The 20,443-nt window shown below is 52.0% G+C and overlaps 1 protein-coding gene across 2 annotated transcripts; it reads left to right on the top strand.

The window, feature by feature from the left end:
- Positions 1–781: 781 nt before the first annotated feature.
- CYP26B1 (cytochrome P450 family 26 subfamily B member 1) lies at positions 782–20,192 on the top strand (the record flags this gene model as incomplete). Of its 2 annotated transcripts, XM_080623580.1 has the most annotated exons (6): positions 782–985; positions 3,143–3,367; positions 16,426–16,701; positions 17,780–17,935; positions 18,612–18,893; positions 19,800–20,192. In XM_080623580.1, 6 exons carry the CDS (start codon positions 782–784, stop codon positions 20,190–20,192), a joined length of 1,536 nt encoding a protein of 511 aa, XP_080479706.1. The 2 variants fall into 2 exon arrangements, with proteins under 2 accessions (XP_080479706.1, XP_080479707.1); XM_080623581.1 differs by lacking the exon at positions 3,143–3,367.
- Between the last annotated feature and the right edge of the window lie 251 nt (positions 20,193–20,443).

The raw sequence follows: 20,443 nt of genomic DNA, 5'->3' as shown, positions 1-20,443 counted from the left end.
GCATCTGTGCTTGGACTTTTTTGGGGGTCTTTTTTTTCCCTTTTTCTTTTTTCCTTCAGGGTTTTTAATTTTTATTTGTTGCCCTCACCCCTTATTCGGGGTCTCCTTTTCTCCTCCCTTCCCCCTTCCCTCACTTTTTCTTTTTCTCCCTTTTTATTTTTCCCTTTTCCCCCTTTTCTTCTTTCCTTTTTGTTTTCCCCCTTTTCTTACCCCCGTTTTTTTCCTTCCCCCTTTTTCCTTTCTGTTTTCCCCTTTCCTCCTTTCCTTTCCCCCTTTTTCTTTTTCCTTGCCACTTTTTCTTCTTTCCTTTTTCTTTTTTCCCCTTTTTTTTCCCTTTTCCCCTTTTTCCTTCCCCCTTTTTTTTTTCCTTTTCCTCCTCTATTTTCCTTTTTCTTTCCCCCTTTGCTTTCCCTTTCCCCCTTTTCCTTTACCCTCCCCCCTCCCCGTTCCTTATTGTAGGGTGTGCTTTTGCGCCTCTGTCACTCCATCAAGTTTATCCCAACCAAGAACAAAGTTTCCAGAGAGGGACCGAGGAGAAACTACTTTTTGCCACCACCCCCTCTGGTTTTCCCCCTTTTCTCCCCCCTTTCCCCTGCTGTTTCCTGCCCTGCCAGCGGCGACGGGGGCAGCGGGGCCCCCCCCGCCCGGGACCCCCCAGGCAGCCCTCACCGTGCGCTCCGCGATCTCCCTCTTCCCGTGCGTGCGGGTGTGTGGGTGCGAGTGCGGTGCCTGTCAAGGGGCTGTTTCTCTCCCCACCCTCCTCCTCCTCCTTCTTCCAAATATGCTTTTTGCAAGTTTTGATCTCGTCTCGGCACTGGCTACCCTCGCGGCGTGCCTGGTGTCGCTGACTTTGCTGCTGGCCGTGTCCCAACAGCTGTGGCAGCTCCGCTGGGCTGCCACCCGCGACAAAACCTGCAAGCTACCAATCCCTAAAGGCTCCATGGGATTCCCTTTAATCGGAGAAACCTTCCACTGGCTCCTGCAGGTAAGGAGGATTCCCTTCCCTGCCTTCCCTTTCTCCCCTTTCCCCTTAGAAGGTGGGCTGGGACCGGCTTTAGTTTTTATTTTATAAGGCTTTTTTCCTTCTTCTCCTTTCGATTGCATCATGCGGCGAGCCGGGGAGGTAGCAGAGGTTGGGGGGTCATTGTGGGGGGACACCCCGGGGGAGCCTGTCCCGGCTCGGCTCGCCCCGGGGCGGCCGCCGAGCTGCGCTCCCCGCTGGGGCTGGGGAGGAAGCCGGGGAGCAGCGAGAGAAGCCGAGGGGTCTCCCCCGTGCTGCCCAAAACCTCCTTTTCCCCTTCCTTCCCAGCTTAAATCCTTGCAAAAAGTAATGAATTATAGTAACGCCGGGGGTAGGAGAGACCCCCGGGGGTCCCCGGGTCCCGTCGCCATCCCCGGGGCTGCTCTCTTCGGGTTCACACCCGCCCGGCTCGGGTCCGGTGCTGGGGGAAGCCCGCGGAGGTAATCGGTAGATTAACCCGGGATTAACCTTGCTAAATGCTGAACAGTGGCGGGCGGAGCGGGATCCCCCTCGGACCGCGCTGCGAGAGGGCGATTGCCAAGAAAAAAAGAGATAAAAATAGAAAGAAAGAACAAGAAAGGAGGCGGCGAGGGGTGCCCCGGGTTAGGGAGGGCGAGAGGGCCGGGCTGGGGGCACCCCGGGGGCTCTCAGCATCCCGGGAGGGAACCCCCGAGGGTTTCCCACCTCCTCCTCCCAGGGCAGGATAAAAATAAAGAGTAAAGCAAACAGGAGCCTGGCGAGGATGCTGCCGCCGGCAAAGGTCGCGTTTCATTGACGGCACCGCCGAAGGGGACGGGCGGAACCCGAGGCCGCGAAGGGCAGCTCGGGCCCGGCTGCGAGGGCTGCGGTGTCCCGGTGTCCCCGTGTCCCCGTGTCCCGGTCCCCCGTCAACGGGGATGCCCCGAGGTGGGAGCCCGGAGCGTCGGCCCCTCTCCCCACCGCCCCTTTCCCTACCAGTGGCGCTGAAGGGGTTAACAGCCCGCTCTCAATAGGGCTTTATTTTTTAAAGAAATTTATCAGATTTTTACAGGGGGACCAGAAAAGGGTTCTCGCTTTTCCACACGCTCCGTCCAAACAGAATCCAGCGCTAAAAATACAAAATTTTTTGTATAAATTGGACTCCATTCGAAACTTCTCCCACATAAAGGTCCTCTTTGTGCTGCCCTGGAAATGGTGTACAAATAACTCTTTATTAATGCCACAAAAAGGACTTTAATTATATTTACGCAGATCAAGAAACAGGGTCACCTGAACATCTAAAATTCACAACCGCGCTTTTGTTTCAAAATAAACACACGCGTTCCCCGCCCGGCACCGGGGCTCCAGCGCTCGCAGCTATTCTCCCAGCTCGGGATAGAGGGGGAGGGATTTGGGGGACCCCCCCCCCCTTTCCTTAACCCTGCGGCTCCATCCACCTCCTCGCCGATAAAAACCTCCCGGAGCATGTGGGAAAGTTATTAAAGGCTCTTTAAATCTGGAGATTTACTTAGGCAAATTGCAGCCTTTCGAGTAAATTCAGGCTGGGAGAATTGGAATAAAAAGAAAAAGAAAAATAAGGGGGGGGGGGAAAGAAAGAAAACGGGGGGGGGGGAAGGGAAAATAAAAGGGAAAAGAGTAAAAACGAGGAGGGAAAGGTTAAAAAGAGGGGAAAAAGAAGGAGGAGGGGAGGGAGGAAGGTTTAAAAGTGCCAAGGGAGGTAAAGGTAGAATTAAAAAGGGAGGAGGAGGAAGGTGGCGGAAGGCACCGACCCCCTCCGGGAGGCGCGGGCAGCGTCGGGCGCCCCTTCGGAAGGAGCCGGGCGGTCCGCGGGTGGGATGTCCAGGTTATCCCGTCCTCCCCCCCATTCCCTTGCCCGGGATACCCCCAAACCTCCATCTTCGATCCCCCCCATTACCTCCCTAAGCTTCACCCATAGGGATCCCCGTAACCCCTCCATCACCTCTCCAAGCTTCACCCGCGGGGATCCCCGCAAATCCCCCATTATCCCCCATAGCTTCTCAGTGGGGATCCCCATAGCCCCCCCATCACCCCTCCAAGCTGTACCCGTGGGGATCCCCACGCGTGTGTGCCGTGCGGTAACACCCCGTCCACGCGTGTTTCTTCCCCTTCCCATCCCTGCAGGGCTCCTGCTTCCAGTCTTCCCGCCGGGAGAAGTACGGGAACGTTTTCAAGACGCACTTGCTGGGGCGGCCGCTGGTGCGGGTGACGGGCGCGGAAAACGTGCGGAAGATCTTGATGGGGGAGCACCACCTGGTGAGCACCGAGTGGCCGCGCAGCACCCGCATGCTGCTGGGGCCCAACACCGTGGCCAACTCCATCGGCGACATCCACCGCCACAAGAGGAAGGTGAGGGGCGCCCACGAGTGACCGCGAACGAGGGATGGGGATGGGAGACACACACAGGACACGGGGTCGCGCCTGAAGTGGGGGAACCCCTTCCCTTTATCCTCTCCATCCCATCCTCGCCTTTTCCCACCGCAGACCCCCGATCCACGTGCGTGAGAGGTCCCGCGTGGGTCCGTTTCCCCCCCCCCCCCCCCCCTTCCGTGTCTGCGCTCGATGCCTTTGAGGAATTTAAAAGGGCGATGATAGAGTGGGGGGGTCACACATGGGGGTGCACCGCAGGGTGGAGCTGAGGATGGAGGTGCTGCCGGTCCCCTCCGTCCCCCATTAACCCCTCCACTATGCCCCCTGCAGCCGGTTACACGCGTTTGGGGGGGCTGAGAAGTGAGCGCGGTCCCGCAGGGCTCTTAAAAGGGCGATGAAACCGGGAAGGGGCGGGGGGGGGGGGGGGGGGGGAGAAGGGAATGGAATGAGGAGAGAGGTAACAAAGTTCGACCCCCCCATTTCCAGGCTCCGCCGATGGAGGTGCTGCAGGGAGACCCTGAGGGGGGCTGTGGTTGCTTGGGGGGGGGGGAGTATCATGGTGCTGAGCGTTGTATTGGATTTTGGGGATATTGGGGCGGTGATGGGGGGGACTGAGCTGGTTGTGGGGATCTGAGATCCTCCTGGGCCTTTGCCTTGTCACTCGGTGGTCCTGGGGTCAGACTCTCCTTACAGCCCCCAAAGAAGCCTCCTGGGTGTTGTTGAGCCCAAGCAGATGTGGGGGTCCATCCTCATGTTTCCCCATCAGCAATGGTGGTGGGAGAGGTGACCAGGCTGGCGTGGCAGCAGGCACAATGGCTTTCGCATCCCATCCTCCCAAGCTGTGTGGGGTCAGGCAGCGGATTTGGGGTGAAGGCAATGTTTCCCCCCATCACTGTGGGATGGAGATGACATTGCTGGCACAGAGCGTGGCACGCAGCACCAAGAGGTGTTCCCTGTCTTTGCAATTACACTGCCATTTGCTTGGGCTACTTCTTGTTTTATCCTTAAGAAATGAGATGTTTTTCCCAGCTTTGTTGTCAAAGAGAAAGGCCAACAGTTCACGGGGCTCCCCCCATCATGGAGCGTAATCTGTGGCAGGAGAGGGATAGGGAAATGGGGAGCAATCTGCTTTCTTGCAGTGGGAGGAAGGCAGCAGCTTTGGCTCCTATTTACTCCCTATTAAGTGAGGGTTAAGCAGCAGCAAGCAGTGATTTGAAGGTGCCTCAAAGCTCCTTTGCTGCTCCTTTTATCTTCTGCACAGCCAGATAATATTTTGCTACTGCAAAGCGGGCAGCTGAAGGCCTTTGGTTGCCATCGCCTTAATAAAACCACGGAATTCCGACCTCAGGAACAGGCACCGGGGGAGGCGAGGAGAGCGTGGGTGATGGGAATGGGGTCATGGAAAAGGGAGGCCTGACCTCTGTGGTATCCTGATGGACTTGTAATTTGTACCACAGCTCAGATGGGGAGTGCCAGCACTAGCTAAGGAGCAACACCAGCAGTGTAGAAAGGGAAGAGCTTCTTTTCCTCGATATTTATAGTTCTTACTGTAGTGTTTTTTCCAAGTGGGAAATGTATGTCCCACCCTAACCTGTGAATCCCAATGCTTTTGCATTTTTCTAACTCCAAAGGCTGGTCTGGATTTCCATTCTCCTCCTCAAAACCTTTTTACCTTCCCAATTTTTGGCATCATGCATGATCCTAAGCTGGCAAGCATTCTAACTCCTGCCTAAGGGATGGCTAAAAGCCTCCTGAGAACAGGTACTCAGACAAAACACCATCCCAGGATGAGCCTTGCTCCTGTTCACACACCTTCCCACTGCCTTGAGCCAGTTTACCTGTGAGCAAGCCCTTTCCCTGGATAAGCTGTGCAGGATGCAAAAGTAGCTCATTATCTTTTAAGCTTTCTCTTTCATTGGTGTGAGGTTGGGTGCAGCTGATTCCCTTCCCTTTGAAAGCAGGAGGTTATTCCAATTCCTTCACCTGATCTCCTCTTAATTCCTGTTCTCATGGAGCTGAGCATCTTGTGCAAAGCACACCCTTGGGTGATCCCTGGGCCTGGGAGCCCTTGTTTAAAAAGCAGTTAAGGAACTTGTGGAAGATCTTCCTGTGAATGGTTTTTTTGTACCTTTTTAGTCAAAATGTAGCTTTTTACTGAAAAGGTTCTTAATATACAGATTTTTTGGAGACTATTTTGTTATTGCCCTGTTTTCCTCTTCGAAGTACACTAAGATGGCACTTAGGGAGATGCCTTAGTGATGGACTTGGCAGTGTTACATATAGTTGGACTCGATGATCTTAAAGATCTTTTCCAACCTGAATGATTCTATGATTCTATGCCTGTGCAAACCACCCCTTGCCCTGCACTGAGTTGCGCGTGCAGAAATAAGGAGAACCTGCTTCTAATGGGAAGAAAAGAGATCATTTTGTTCTTGCTGAGATTACGATGACCAGATTAAGCTTTTTCCAGGCCAGGTCCCTTCTACCAGCCGGTGTCTTTGGAGTTCATTAGACCTGAGCTTTTGTTGTGTTAAATGACGTTGATTTTTAAGTCTCTCCACCCCGCTGGAAAGGCCCAAGGAGGAAGCACAAGGTTTAAGATTGAAGCTTGCTCCTTCTAGGCAGTTTTTCCTCTTGGACACCCAGTCTGCTCTTCCTCTTGACCTGCTGGGGAACTGAGCAAAGAACTTGTGGGCAGAAGGCAACATTTTTCACAGAATTCACCAACTTTTGTAGTAAGGATGGAATAGGAATAGAACTGGAGCAGTCTGCAAGTTCCATGTAGAAGAGCAGTAGTATTTCCTGGGAAACCTTTTAGGTTGTTGATAATTCAGTTTTAAGCATTGTGAGGCTTTCTGGAGTACCTCTCAAATTCTGTTTTCTACGTCATCTCTGAGCTTAAACCTTTGCTTGCTTGAGAAAGTGGTTTCTCCTTCTTTGTCCTTGCCAGAAATTGTACCTAAGGTATAATGTCTCATGAAGCTGCTTGTGGCATAGGATGGTAGCCAACACAAGGAAATGTGTGAAACCACATGGGCTCACCCTCTGCTGCGACTCCAACCATTGAGGTCATCTATAGCTCTTGTTCCTCAACAGGTCCTTGGTCACCACCTGTGATAACTCCTTCTGATCTTTCCAAAAGCCAGTGGAGTTGCATTTGTAACAGCACAGGCAGATAGATTTTCATCATTCCTAGGCAATGAAGCCATGGTCCCCTCTTGATGGGACAGATTGCCACTGAGATACGAAGATAAGCTCTAGCAAAGAGCTTTATAACCAGCATGTTCTTGCACAATGTTTCTGGTAGCTTGCCATTGAAATCAGCTGTTTTACTGGCCATGTGTTGTGAAGCTTTCCAAAGAGTTTTAGCTCTTCAGTTTAACTTCAAGACCAGAAAATTGTAGCTGTCACCACTGGATCTGCTGTAGGACACTGCCCATGATGGTGATGGGATCAGAGATAGGTTGGACAACTCAGTCTCTGGAGCTCTTGGGTTTGCTGTTTCCCTATCTCAGCTTTTCTTCAGGATCTTGTATGGATTCAATATTCCCTTCCATCAAGTGGATGAATATCCTCTTCTCCATCCCTGGGCTACCAGAAGCTTTAAGATTGTAGGTTAAAGGACTCTGGGATGCTCAGGAGGAACAAAGCCGTATTAACAAGCTATGGTAGCTCTCTGCTTTCCCATCCCCTATTTACTAAAGCTCCCCTGCAGGAAGATGTCAAAGGTAATATAAATTGGAGAAAACTTCCTCCTTTTGGCAAATGAACTCTCCAATTATTAGGCAGTGTCTAAAGCCAATTTTGTGCAGGGATGTGACCGCTCATGGGGCAGGAGAGAGGGTGAGAGCAGGCTGGGAGCAGGGCTTGCCTGCGTCAGGATATCGCTTTATTGCAGATGTCATCAGCATCGGCTCTGTCCTTGGCCTGAGATGAAGCTGGTCGATAAGAACAGTTTACAAGTAGTAAACAAAAGGAACCCAAAACTCCTCAACTGCCCTCCTGAGATAAATATCTACTGAGAGGCTGTTACGGCTCTTGGGTCATGGGGTTTATGTTGATGTCAGGGAAGGACCTGGGCCACCCGTGCTGCAGCTTGTTCCTCACAGTGGCACTTCGGTCTCAGAATCACCTTGCAGGTTACTGGCAGGAGCAGCCACGTTGCTCTCACATCCGGCTGAGCATGGGCAGGTCCTTGCTCTTTTTGGTGGCAGATTCTTATCTCTCACCATCGTACGTAGGATGCACATCGTTCCCTTGGGGTCAGATGTGACATGTCCCAGGGAAAGGGAGCGCCTGCTCTCCTGTGTATCCCATTGGAAGGGATGACTGAGGATGGTGCCTGGCTCCTTGCTCCATGCTCTGATGCTTTCCCCATTCTGCTCTGGATTTGGTGCCACCTCCGCCATACCCTGTCCCAGCCTGGCTGTTCGCTCAATCCTTTTTACACCTCATTCTAGATCTGTCCTTATAGACAGCTTCAGTTCCCATTTCTACCTGTGAGCCCCCATTTCTATCCATGAAACCCCAGTGAAATCAGTGCATTTGCTCCAGATTTACCACATGTGTCTTCTGGAAGTGTCAGCATGACCTGTAATGAAGGGAAAGGAATTCTGCTTTTAGGCATGGTAATAGCATATGCTCTGCTTTTATGGGATGTGAGGCCAGCGGGAAGCTGAACTGTAGCAAGCAGAGAGGGAGGCACTCCTGTGAGGGACCCCAGCATCTCAGTGGAGAAGGAAATGGGAATTGGAAATGGCCAGGATGCACTGCCCTTAGGTTTTAGGTTGAGACTGAGCAGCGCCTGGGGCCAGGAAGGAGTTTCCCTGTGCAGGATACGCGCTACAGTGCACGGGGAAGGTGGGACTCAGACTTTCCTCGGAAGCATCCAGCCTTGGCAGGAGACTGCTGAACTTGCCGGGCTCGTGCTCTGTTCCAGCATAGTAATCCCAAAATAGGCACAGCTGGCTTAAAAAAGGAAAAGACAGAATAAAATGAAGGCAGTCCGTGGGCTGGGTAGACATCCTAGACCTGGAGACTCGAGGAGGAAGCAGACAGTGGTGCAATGAAACGGCCTGTTTTGTCTCACTGTCCAAAACTACATCATTCATTAACACACCACAATTAATGTTCTGCCTTGGAGGCATACAAGTGTTGAGCTTATTAGCACCAAGTAGAAAGGTCTGAGGCTTTAATATAGTTTGCAAGAGGATTAAGAACACAAAAGGGGCCATAAATTTACAGCCAAATATAAACCAGCTGCTGTGGGCTGAACTGGGGGGGAGGAAGGGAGGGAAGGACAGGGATGGGGGAGAGGGGCGGGAGGAGGAAGGAGGGATGGGAGGAGGCGGGAATGTACCTTTCACGCTACAAAACCCCCGAATCAAGTTGTTAAGAGGGTTTTTAGTGGCTTTTTCTTTTCTTTTCTGCTTTTTTGCATTTAAACACAACCCAACCACCCTCCTCTGTGTGACTTGTAAATCCCATGGTGGAAAAGAAACCATTCCCTTCCATCCACCTCCCCAAATCATATCAATTGCCTCAAGCGGGCTGGATTCCAGCTGCCATCATAGCTGGCCTGGCTCCAGGAACTTCCCAGTGTGTCCGTGTCAGGCTGCTGCCCCTGTGAGCTTTAATGCATGGGCAAAAGCCACTGGAGCAGGAGAAAAAGCTTTCATTGATGGAGAAGGGTTCCTGCTCGCGGTCTTGGGGAGGAATTTGTCAGCTAGGTTGGCTCATTGACTTTAGACCAAGGAGCGCTGTCATCTACAGTGGTGCAAATCCAGGGTAATTCCAATGGATTAAAAGAAAAAGCCACGCAAAGCGCAGGCTGGGAGACAAATTTTATGCACTTTTCATAGCACCTTCCACCCCAAAAGCGCCCTGCAAGGTCAGACCCTGCTTTGGGAAGCTGGGCTGTATGGGACCGTGGTTACAGCCCAGGAACTGTACAATGGATAGCCTGTGATCTGAACCTCCATAACAGAGGCTTTTCTACCTTCCCGTGTAATCTGGGATGGAAGTGGTTGGGTGTCCCATAAGGCACAGAGCTGATGAAAAGAAGTCTTCCCGGAGAGGGAGACTTCATCAGGGACTGGAGTGATAGGACAAAGGGTGATGGGTTCAAGATTAAACAGGGGAGATTTAGGTTAGATATAAGGAAGAAGCTCTTCCCTGTGAGGGTGCTGAGGCGCTGGCCCAGGGTGCCCAGAGAAGCTGTGGCTGCCCCATCCCTGGCAGTGTTCAAGGCCAGGTTGGACACAGGGGCTTGGAGCAAGCTGCTCCAGTGGAAGGGGTCCCTGCCCGTGGCAGGGGTCGGAGCTGGAGGAGCTTTAGGGTCCCTTCCAACCCAAGCCATTCGATGGTTCTATAAACCCCTCCTTGGGCTGCAATGCTCTCTGCTGGGTAGAACTCCAGACTGCAGCCCACAGCTCTGCATGGGTCCAGGCTCCGCTTCTGAGTAGGAATGGGGGAAGCCAGGAGCTAATCCCAGAGATGTGGGGGAGCCTTTTGGACTCAGGATCCATCCTACACTGTCTTTGTGTAGCTTTGGTTTTCCACTGCATCATACTCCATCCTTCCAAGCAGCTCAAGTAACCTGCTAAGTTGTGGTTTGTAATATCCCGCTCATCCCTCTGGGAACCGAGAGCTTTGTTTTGGATTGACGATGCTCTCCATTCCTTCCCAGCTGGCACTTCTACCACTAAATATATCTCCCTGTCAGCCAGCTTGCTCTTCGGCTTCCTCTCCTTAAATTCTGTGGAGTGGCCTTGGGTCATCTCAGCCCTTGTCATCTCCTTCCCGGGCTTAGTTTAAAGCTCAGAAGACGCCTCATTGGTAGTCTGCAGGAGCTCATGTGTTGAAAAGCAGGGACACCTCTGCACCCTCAGATGTGTGTTCATTCCCATATGATGCTTGGAGCTCTCTCAGCACCTTACTCAGGATTTCAGCTGGAGGAAATGCTTTTCAAGCATCTTTCCACATTGTTTTCCAAGACACCATACATGCTCAGCTATGTGTATTTATTTCGCTTTAGGGATCGAGTGGACTGCACTATGACGTGATTGTTTCCCTCTCATCCTCTCTGAGCATGGCCACCTTTGTGCTCTCCTCCTCTTGCAGCTTGCGGAACACTTAGCAGAACCTGGGACTAAGTGTTCACATGGAAGAGCACTTCTGGTTTCTTCGCCATATCTGGCTTCGTCTCTACTAGTGTTACTTAAACACATGGGATCCCTTCCTTTTGGTCTGCTCTTTGTGCTTCAGGAAGATGGCAGGGGGGACAGCAAAAAGGGAACTTTTCTCCTAGTATTTCTCCTCCATTGGTTCCACTGTGGCGGACAGGGCACTATCCCTGCTGCCCAAGCAAGCTGCTTCTCTCCTCTTTAGCTCTGTGTAAGCTCTTCTCTCCACGCCACAGATACAGGATTTAGTATGTGGTCCAAACCAAATGGGATAGCCTGTCCCAGCTGAATGTGATGCTGATGAATGATAGCTCTGACCATGTGGCTGTGTGCCTGGGAGGTTTGTGGGATGCTCCTTCTCCATGGCTCTGGCCAAAGATCCCAGCCACAGGCAGCAGACGTGTGTCTTGTTGGACCTCTTCTTAGCCAACTGATCCCACCTTTCTAACCCCTTCTGGCTGGCCACAGCTCCTATTTCTTTGTCACACTATTCACTGACGTGATAGCTTATTTATCCCTGTGTTTGATTCCCTCCTTGAAGAGTGGTGACAACATGTAAGGTCGATTTTACTCTCCTCAAATGCACTGGTTGCTTGTGAACAAATGGGAAGAGAGCATTTGGAGCAGTGCTTCAAACGGGGTGTAGGCACAGAGATGCTCGAGAACCGTGTTTAGGTATTTGAATAGACTTGGAGCAAGCCGCTCTAGTGGAAGGTGTCGCTGCCCATGGCAGAGGGTTGGAACTGGAGGAGCTTTAAGGTCTCTTCCAGCCCAAACCAGTCTGAGATTCCATGATCCCTGTAAAATGGGCTAAGAAGCCCAAATTGTTGAAATGGAACTGCTTGCCTTTTGCTGTTGATGACGTTGGTTTTTGAGACACAAGGCAATTTTGCACATGGGGATGCTGAGACAGATATAGGGTGTTCTCCTTGTTCCTTACTCTGCCCCTCCAGCCTGTGCATCATTATTTTATAACGACAGCCTGTTTCTTAAAGGGTTTCAGATGAAAAGTGAGGTCTCACATGCCATGTGGAGGGTTTACAGGAGAGATGCTTGGAAATTTTTATGTTGTAGGGGAATGTGGTGCTTGGGCTCGTTTTTTTTCTGAATACAAGTGGAAATATGAAATTTTGGAGATTCTCACAACCCTAGATGTGAAATAACTCCAGAACTTAGGCATATGGGCAACTCTGAAGTGTGCTTGATCATCATGACGTGGCCTGAGGATGCTGAAATGATCTTCACATTTTTTTCCAGCACATTTTTTGGTGAATCATTCCCATTTCAGTGTTACTGCCTTTTGCAAAGGCACTCCATTCCTTTTCTTCAGCTGGGCTGAGTTTGGAGACTCCAGCTACTGGATCCAGATTCCCTTTGGAGACAGGTCACAGTGTTCATGGGGCTATTGAGAGAGGTGGCTGCCTTCATCTCCACACTCCTCACCTGCAGGCAGTGCTATGCTTTGATGGGCAAACCCAGCGTTGTTCATTTTGTGTGGTTGGGAGCTGGAACTCTTTTCCCTCTCAATGGGCCTGGATTCCTCCTGTGATGGAGCATGGCAGGAGACCATGGAGTGGTCCATGTGCTCCATTTTCCGATGACAGCATGGGGAAAAAAGGCATCAGCTCTTTGCTGTGTGTCTACAAAAAGCAAAGCCCTTTATAAACAGACAGTGGGATGTCAGGGCAGCAGTGGGGTTTTGTGGAGGTCTTCTCTTTGCAGTGCCTCATATAATGTTCACAACTGGTTTTGGTGTGTTTTCCCTTTGCTCACACTCCCAGTACCAAGACAGCCTCTTGCCCCTGAGCCTTATCCCATTCCAAAACCATCATAGTTTACAAGCCCGCTGGAGCGTGGCAGTGGGCTCCATGTCTGGCAGCCCTGTGTCTGATGCCAGAGAGAGGCAGACATCCATTATAACGTGACGACAGGACAGGCTTGGGACAAGCACCGCCTGGTCTTTTGAAATGGAGGAAGAAATAGTACGTCTCCAGGTACTATTTCTGCTTTGGATGCTGCTTTGGATGGCCAAACCGCTGGTGGGTGCCAAACTGGTTGGTGAAAACATCCCCAAACTCATCGTGCCTTCATTTGGTCGGGCCAGCAACTCTGGCTGACATGGGCTGGATGAGATGTAGGTGTCTGATCCCAAAGCATAAGTTTTCCTTCCGGAAAGGAGGAAGGAAAAGCTCCGTTCTGTCTTTGCCGTGCTGGTGTGATGGTTGGGAGCAGAAGACCTGCAGATCATGGATGGCAAAAGGCAGGGGCTGAAGCTGGTGCTTTTAGAGGCTTGGCCAGAACCAAGGAAGGGTAACATAATAAGAAGCATTGTTCCTGTTAGCTCCTCATCACCCCAGCCACTAACTGAAGCCTTTGCTATGCATGAAAACACTGGGTTGAAGCTCAGGGCTCTTCACCTGAATGTTCTTTCCTCTTCGGTGTAGTTTAAGGATTGGGCTGCAGTATTCTCCAGCCAGTACTTTGTGGCAGTTTGCTATCACATAGGACTGGACCTCTCCAGGAGACCCTGGAGCTGAGACACTGAGAAGGAATTTTCTGCCTTAGGAAAACCATAAACCTTTAAATATCCTGTTTCCACTGTGCGGTGGACTCGGAGGTTTCCAGCCAAGCTCGCTGGGTGGTGGTGTCTCCCTGGGCACAGGGTGAGCGTGTGTGTATGGGTGTAAATGAATGTCTTTGGGCAGAGCAAACCCCAAGACTTGGCTCTTATGGGACATATCAAAATGTGAAAAAGATGGGGACTTTTTCCAGCATCCCCAAAATTCCTGGCCACTGCATTGGCCCCGTTACTGAGGCCACCCGGCTGCACCCCCACTGAGGCTGGGCTATGGGAGCTCAGTGTTAGCAAAGCCGAGCATTTTCTTATGGTTCATTTTGTCTCTTGGAAGCTCTGGAGCAACTTCTTATGCACCGACGCTCGTTGGCTTTGCCTTGTCTTGCTCCGTCGAGTGGCCGAGACGTTCGTTTCAGCTTCACTAGAGGGCGCAGGAATTTTAGGCTAGAAACGCACGGAGGTTTGTCGGGGAAAGTTGGCTGCCTTTTCCTCCTTTTTAATCAACTGGAAAGATGCAGGGTTGAACTGGAGGTGACTGGAAGGGGATCCAGACTTGTGTCTGGCTGGGGAAGGATCTGCTGACATGTGGGATTAGGCGGCGTGGAGCGCAGCGGCGGCGAGCGGACGGGACGGTGCAGTGTGGCCGGGACGTGCGATGCTGGATGGCCCCATGGCCAGGAGCTGCAGGCTCCAGCAGACGTGGGAGGCATCTGACTGGGGCTGGAGGATCCTGAGAGGAAAAAGGACAGCTCAAAAAAGAGGAAACCTCCACAGAATCCCCCCCAGCCTCCCAGTGCTAAATGCTCACCCTTTTTCAGGCTGGGCAGGTGCCGCGCTGACATCCATAGGGCCTCAGTCTTCTCCTCCTGAGGGTCCTCTCCTGCGCACCTTCGTTGCGCATCATTCCCTGGGACAGAGATTCTTCTCTTCAGAGTCTGGCTTGGTCTGCAGGGTGCAGGTCTGGGCCCTGGCTGGTTCTCTGCACCACTGCTGAGGTTTTGCACAGTGGGACCAGAGGCATTTCTTGGGCTGCTGTAGTTTCTGCAGGGTGCAGGGGATTCCTGAGCACTTGGTCTGTGGGAGACACTGGGCAGAGCTGGCAGAGGACAGGGTTTCTGCCAGAGGCCATCTCCATTGGGATGGTGTCTCCAAGGAGGCCTGCACCCTCAGTGCTCTTTAGGCAGAAGCTGTTCCCTCATTGGCTCTGCTTTTGACTGGGAAACTGAGTCACGGGAAGTGTTTGTGGGAGGTGAGGTGTTTCACTGGGAGTTTCTTTACTTATCCCAACTGGATGGGAAACATTGGTGTCCCTTCCCCTGCCCCACTCAGGAGATCCTGTCCCATCCCTCACGGCTGCCAGCCCTTCTCCAGCCACCACTGCATCAACCCCTGGTGTCCTGCTCATGTCCCCCAGGAACCATCCTTTTCCCAGCTCCCTTCATACCTTCCGCAGGTGCTTTAGCACCTCCAGCTTCTCTTTGCCAAGCGGCTGCTTTTTCACCCCTCACACAGGCAGCTCTGCCCGAGCATCGCTGCCCTTTCCAGGCTTAAAAATAGCTTGTGAAGTGCAGGGAGGCGGCAGGAAGCAGCAGCCGCACCATCTCGCGCCCTGGCCGTGATCTCGCCACCCTGCTGTTCATTCATTCACTCATTCATTCATTCCTCCCTTCCCTTCATTCATGCCTCCGCTCTGCGTTGCCATCCGGGGACTGCTGTCTGTCTGCAGGCAGGTCTGTCTGTTGGTCTGACTGCATTTTCTTTCCCATGCCGTTTGCATGCTGGTATTTCCATCGGCAGCCTCTGAGCTTGGCCCCACGGTGTATTGTGTGATGAGTTTTACCCGGGGCTCAGCCCGGTGCATTATGAAGCGGCTCTTGTCGAGCCTCCTGCCCGGGGGCTGCGAGGGGACAGAGGTGTTATTTCACCAAACAAACTCCCAGTGAACGACGTGCATTAGCAATGAGGGGTCGCAGCCAGGAAAATATTACCTTTCCCTTTGAGTGCTGACTGCGGAGGAAATTCTCACATTTACAGCTCCAGTGAGCCCGGCGCTCATGGAAAGAGGGAATGGCTTTGATTTCTCTCCTCTTTTGATAACTTTGCAGCCCCCCCACCATGCATTGAGCCCCCTTTGGGAACTGGCCACCGGTGGAGGCTACACCAGCTTGCAGCTCCCTCCTTGGGAGCCTGTTTTGATTTGATTTGCCCGGAGGCCTGGCATGTGGCGGTGCGTGTGTGCGTGCTGCATGCAGCTCCTCATGTGTCTGCGTGTCTGTATGTGTGTGTGTAGGTTAATAAAACATAAACAAACAGCACTTTTTCCTCCGGTGCACTCTGGGAGGGATGCGGCCGGGGATGCCGAATGAAAGCGTGTGCTGTGGGCTGCGCCGGGGAGGGCTGAAGGGACATTCCTGACATTGCTGAGCTCCTCATGCAACGTGGGCCCTGGCCCAAAGTTGGAGCAAGGAGCCGTTAGCATCGGGGACCTGGGGAGGTCCACTCCTGCACAGTGTTTACTCGCAGGGCTTAAATTAATAGTATCTGCTGACATCAGGGTTTTTTCCCTGGTTTCCCAAGCAAATGAGCTGTGTGCAAGCGTGGCCTCTGCATACGTGTGTGCTTCTCTTCCTCACTTGAACCCTTATCGGGGCTCAGCTAGGTGGTACAGAGATCCTAAATCCCTCAAAATACTTGCTTTACTTCATTTTTACACACCACAAAAGGTGGCTGATAGGTGAGAGAAGCCGCCAACGCTTCCCTTTCAGAGAAAAGCTTGTGTCTGTTTGCCTGAGTGCACAACCACAGTAGCCAGCAGAGAATCCCCATGGAAAAGATGTATTAGTAGCATTCAGGTCATGGGGTGAATGTGACTGGGAGCCTTGAGACATGGAGCTGTGGGAAAGCAGGTTCCATCCGTCCCTCTGTGTGCAGGGTGAAGCGTTTCCTCCCATCTCTGCTTAGCACCGTGTTATTGCCCATCATTTGTGGTAGATGCACTGTCCCTGGAGACGTTCAAGGCCAGGGTGGATGTGGTTCTGAGCAACCTGATTCTATGGTTTGTGATGGTTGTAGTGGGGATCAGCTGATATTTCTCCATCAACCTTTTTGGCAGCTGTTTTTGGAATTGGTGATTCTGGATGATGAATTCTGGATGATGACATCTGCTCCGCATAGGAGATCTGTGGCATTCGTTTTGGTGGGCAGAAGCTGGTTACTACAGAAGGCAAAGAGTGGGGCGTTGGGACTGCATAGAAACCTCTGTTTGCTCTCTTTTGTAGGTTTTCTCCAAAATCTTCAGCCATGAGGCACTGGAGAGCTATCTCCCCAAGATCCAGCTGGTGATCAAAGACACTCTTCGGGCCTGGAGCAGCAATCCTGAGTCTATCAATGTCTACCATGAGGCTCAGAAGCTCACCTTCCGCATGGCCATCCGTGTCCTGCTGGGATTCCGCATCCCCGATGAGGAGCTCAACCGCCTCTTCGAGGTCTATCAGCAGTTTGTGGAGAATGTCTTCTCCTTGCCTGTGGATTTGCCCTTCAGCGGCTACAGGAGGGTAAGAGATTTGGGTCAAGTCCTCCACTCGCTGATAACACCCACCTGAGATTAATGGGGTGGTTGGTATAGAATCTATATATATATCTATATATGGGGTGGTTGCTATAGAATCTCCAACTCTATAGGCTCCCGGTGGGATGTCTTCTCACCCTCTGACCTCTAGAAGCAATTCCATTTTGGGCTATAAAGTTCAACTTGGATAGAGTGGAGAGGAACATCCATTCACAGGCTTTCAGAGTGCTAGGGATGGTGGTTTGATGCAAGGGAGAAGGCAGTCAAAGCCTGCTCAGGTTTAATGAGCAATTTCTCCTCACTTGTAGCTGGCAGTTTTGCTGCACTTATTTGTTTGTGGGACCTTTCTCCTGTTACTTCCCTCCTGTCCCCAGGGCAAAATAGGTCAGTGGACCTTTAGATTCCAAGAACTATTCCAGTTTTTTGATGGATGATGCAAAACAAAAATGTAACCAAAAACACTGACAAAAATATTTTTTTTTCATGGAGAATTTTGGTAACAGAAATCTGGGGTTTAAAATCTATTTCTTGTGGTTATCACTGCAAATTTTGTCCCTGTTATTTGACCACTGGAATGAGCCAATTTGCCACCCCGAAGCATCTGCAGCAGCAGGTTAACCCGGTGCAGCTGCACTCAGATAGGAATTGCTTTACTGGGTCCAGGTGATAAAATTGCTTGGGAAGCCCATTATGCTCCTGGAAGGAAGATCCTTTTGAAAGAATTGGCTTTCCTTTGAGAGACAATTTTCCCAGGGACTGCCATACATCCCAGGGTGAGCCAGAGGCCTGTGAACTGGTGCAGTACTGGGGCTCCCACATCAGACCTATCATTTGCACATAGGTGCTGATTACTCCGGCCTGTAATTTCGCCTACTTTGAGTTTACTTCTCCTGCCCAGGGGAACAACTTCAGCATCTTTATACTTCTCTTTGAGCATCTGCAATTGCAGTTGTATTACTTGGATATGTTGCCCCGAGCACGTCTCAAGCTCCTGGGGATGCTGGGCTGAGGATGGTGGTGCTAACGTTGTGTCCAGTGTGGTCTGATGGCTTCCTGCTCCACAGGGCATCCGGGCACGTGAGACACTGCAGAAAGGGCTGGAGAAAGCCATCCAGGAGAAGCTGCAGAACACGCAGGGCAAGGACTATGCTGATGCACTGGACATCCTGATAGAGAGTGGCAAAGAGCACGGCAAGGAGCTAACCATGCAGGAGCTGAAGGTAACGAGCTTCCTCATGGTCACCCTTTGCTTGCTGTACTCAGGGTTGGGGCTCCCTGAAGAGCAAAGCATGAGCTTCTGTACGGAGGACTTTTTGGGGGCCAACTTGAGATGATCAGTAAGAGCTGGGGGGCCACAATGTGTTGTGGGAGCTGCGGATGGATCCTGGTCTGGTGGATTATGGTGCCAACAAGCCAGTTGCTTTCCTATGGGGCGTTTTTATTTACAGATCACACTTAGTCCTTTCAAAAAAGCATTTTCAGGGAATACCAAAAGACCATGCAAGTTTTCTGGAGCTTTCAGGCTTTACCAGCTTCACCCGTTGACCCATCCAGTTTTATGGTGTCTCCTTCACAGGGCATATGAGCCCTTGGCAAGTTGTAATCTGCAGCAGGGTCATGGCGTAACTTGTAATTCATGTGCCAACCCCAGGCTTTTCCTCCTGCCTGTCTGGTCCTCAGCATCCTTCAAAGCTCTGCAGAAAGCTGTCCATGGTGGGTCTCCAAGACCTGTGCCTGGACATGGAGAAACCTTGCAGTTAGACTTGACCAGCCTGGAGAGCTGCTGGGAAAGAACTGCCCCATGGCAGCCTGCGTGCCTGTTCCTTGATGTGCCATAGCTGTTGGTCTCTCTGCCTGTCCCCTGTGTCTTATCCTGGCTTTGCTCTTATCTTTCAGGATGGTACCCTGGAGCTCATCTTTGCCGCCTATGCCACCACTGCCAGCGCCAGCACCTCTCTGATCATGCAGCTCCTCAAACACCCTCGGGTCCTGGAGAAGCTGCGTGAAGAGCTGCGCAGCAAAGGCATCCTCCACAACGGCTGCATCTGCGAGGGCTCCCTCCGGCTGGACAACATCAACGGCCTCCAATACCTGGACTGTGTCATCAAAGAGGTGCTTCGTCTCTTCACCCCCATCTCTGGGGGGTACCGGACGGTGCTGCAAACCTTCGAGCTGGATGTGAGTATCGCCATATCTCCAGGGTGCGGCTACACCGCGAGCTCCTCAAAACAGCCTTGTTGTTGCATGTTATTGCAAATCTTGCTTGAGCCTGGCTTGGACGAGGCCTCAGAGAGCATGAATTAGGTCCTGCTGGTGATGGGAGGTGGAATTGGTGTGGATTCAGAGTGGAGTGATGGGATATGGCCCATGGTAGGGAAGGGATGCGCTTGAACTGTCAAAGAGGAGACAGGCATGATGCTTCAAAGAGCAACTCGTGACAGTGCTTGACGCCAAAATCTGAGCTGGGGTGTGGCAAGGGAAAGGTTTACTGCAAAGGGCATCTCCAGGCTGCTGGATGACGGGCAGATTACTCACCACGATGGCTGGAATTTCCTACTAGCAAAACAGAATCTTGAGACCTGGCTTGTCGCTGTAAATCCTACTAATGTAATGATTTGAGTCGGAAACCTTTTAAAATGCTCAGAGGATGATAAATCCACCCCATTTCTCATCGCCCAGGCCCTGACATGTGCATTGGGCGTTGGGCTGATGGGAGGCAGGGTGTGAGCAAAGCCATGGGATGCTCTGGGGAGCTGCTTCCCTCTCTGCTTTGTGGCAGTCGAGCACCACAGGGCTCCTGGTAGGCAACTCCTGCCAGCGACCACAAAGCAAATAAGTAACAATGGATCATCCGGAGGGTCCCTGGGATAGGGACAGGAATAAACTCAGGATTCCCCCCTCCCAGCTCTTTGCGCTGCACTTTCTGGTTTTCTTTTAAGTCTGCATCATGCTTAAGTAATAAACCTAAAGGAAAAGGGAAAAAGCAGACACAGCAAAACGGTTTTATCTTGTCATCCTGCTCCCTCTCTCTTTGCAATAGAGTTGATTCTGGTTTTCTCTCCACCCCTTCCTTTTTCTCTGCAGGGTTTCCAAATCCCCAAAGGCTGGAGCGTGATGTACAGCATCCGGGACACCCACGACACTGCCCCCGTCTTCAAGGACGTGGATGTCTTCGACCCTGACCGCTTTGGTCAGGGTCGAAGTGAAGACAAGGACGGCAGGTTCCACTACCTCCCCTTCGGAGGAGGCGTACGGACCTGTCTGGGCAAACACCTGGCCAAGCTCTTCCTCAAGGCATTGGCCATTGAGTTGGCCAGCACCAGCCGCTTTGAGCTTGCCACCAGGACTTTCCCCAGAATCACCCTGGTGCCCGTGGTCCACCCTGTTGATGGACTCAAGGTCAAATTTTTCGGACTGGATTCCAACCAGAATGAGATCCTGACGGGGACAGATGCCATGCTGGGGGCAACGGTGTAAAGCCCACGCTTGTGGCACGAGGGACGGGCAGCCGGGGGATGGAGGGTTGGGATGGGGACAAGGGGACGAACAGGAGGGGAGGAGAGAGGGATGAGAAGCTTCTCCACGATGCTCACTTCGCAGAGCCTCCAGGTCGGGACTGCTTTCTCCACCGGTGAAGCTGCCAAAACCGTTTTGCTCTTCCCATGTGGAGCAGAGAAGATGTCGCTGTGCATCTCCTTTTGTTGGAAAGGAGTGAAGAGTCGCAAAAC

The sequence above is a fragment of the Psittacula echo genome (assembly GCF_963264785.1).
Source record: "Psittacula echo genome assembly, chromosome: 1".
Classification (NCBI taxonomy): domain Eukaryota; kingdom Metazoa; phylum Chordata; class Aves; order Psittaciformes; family Psittacidae; genus Psittacula; species Psittacula echo.
Note: the sequence above shows the minus strand (reverse complement) of the source record. Positions and strands in the feature narration are given on the sequence as shown.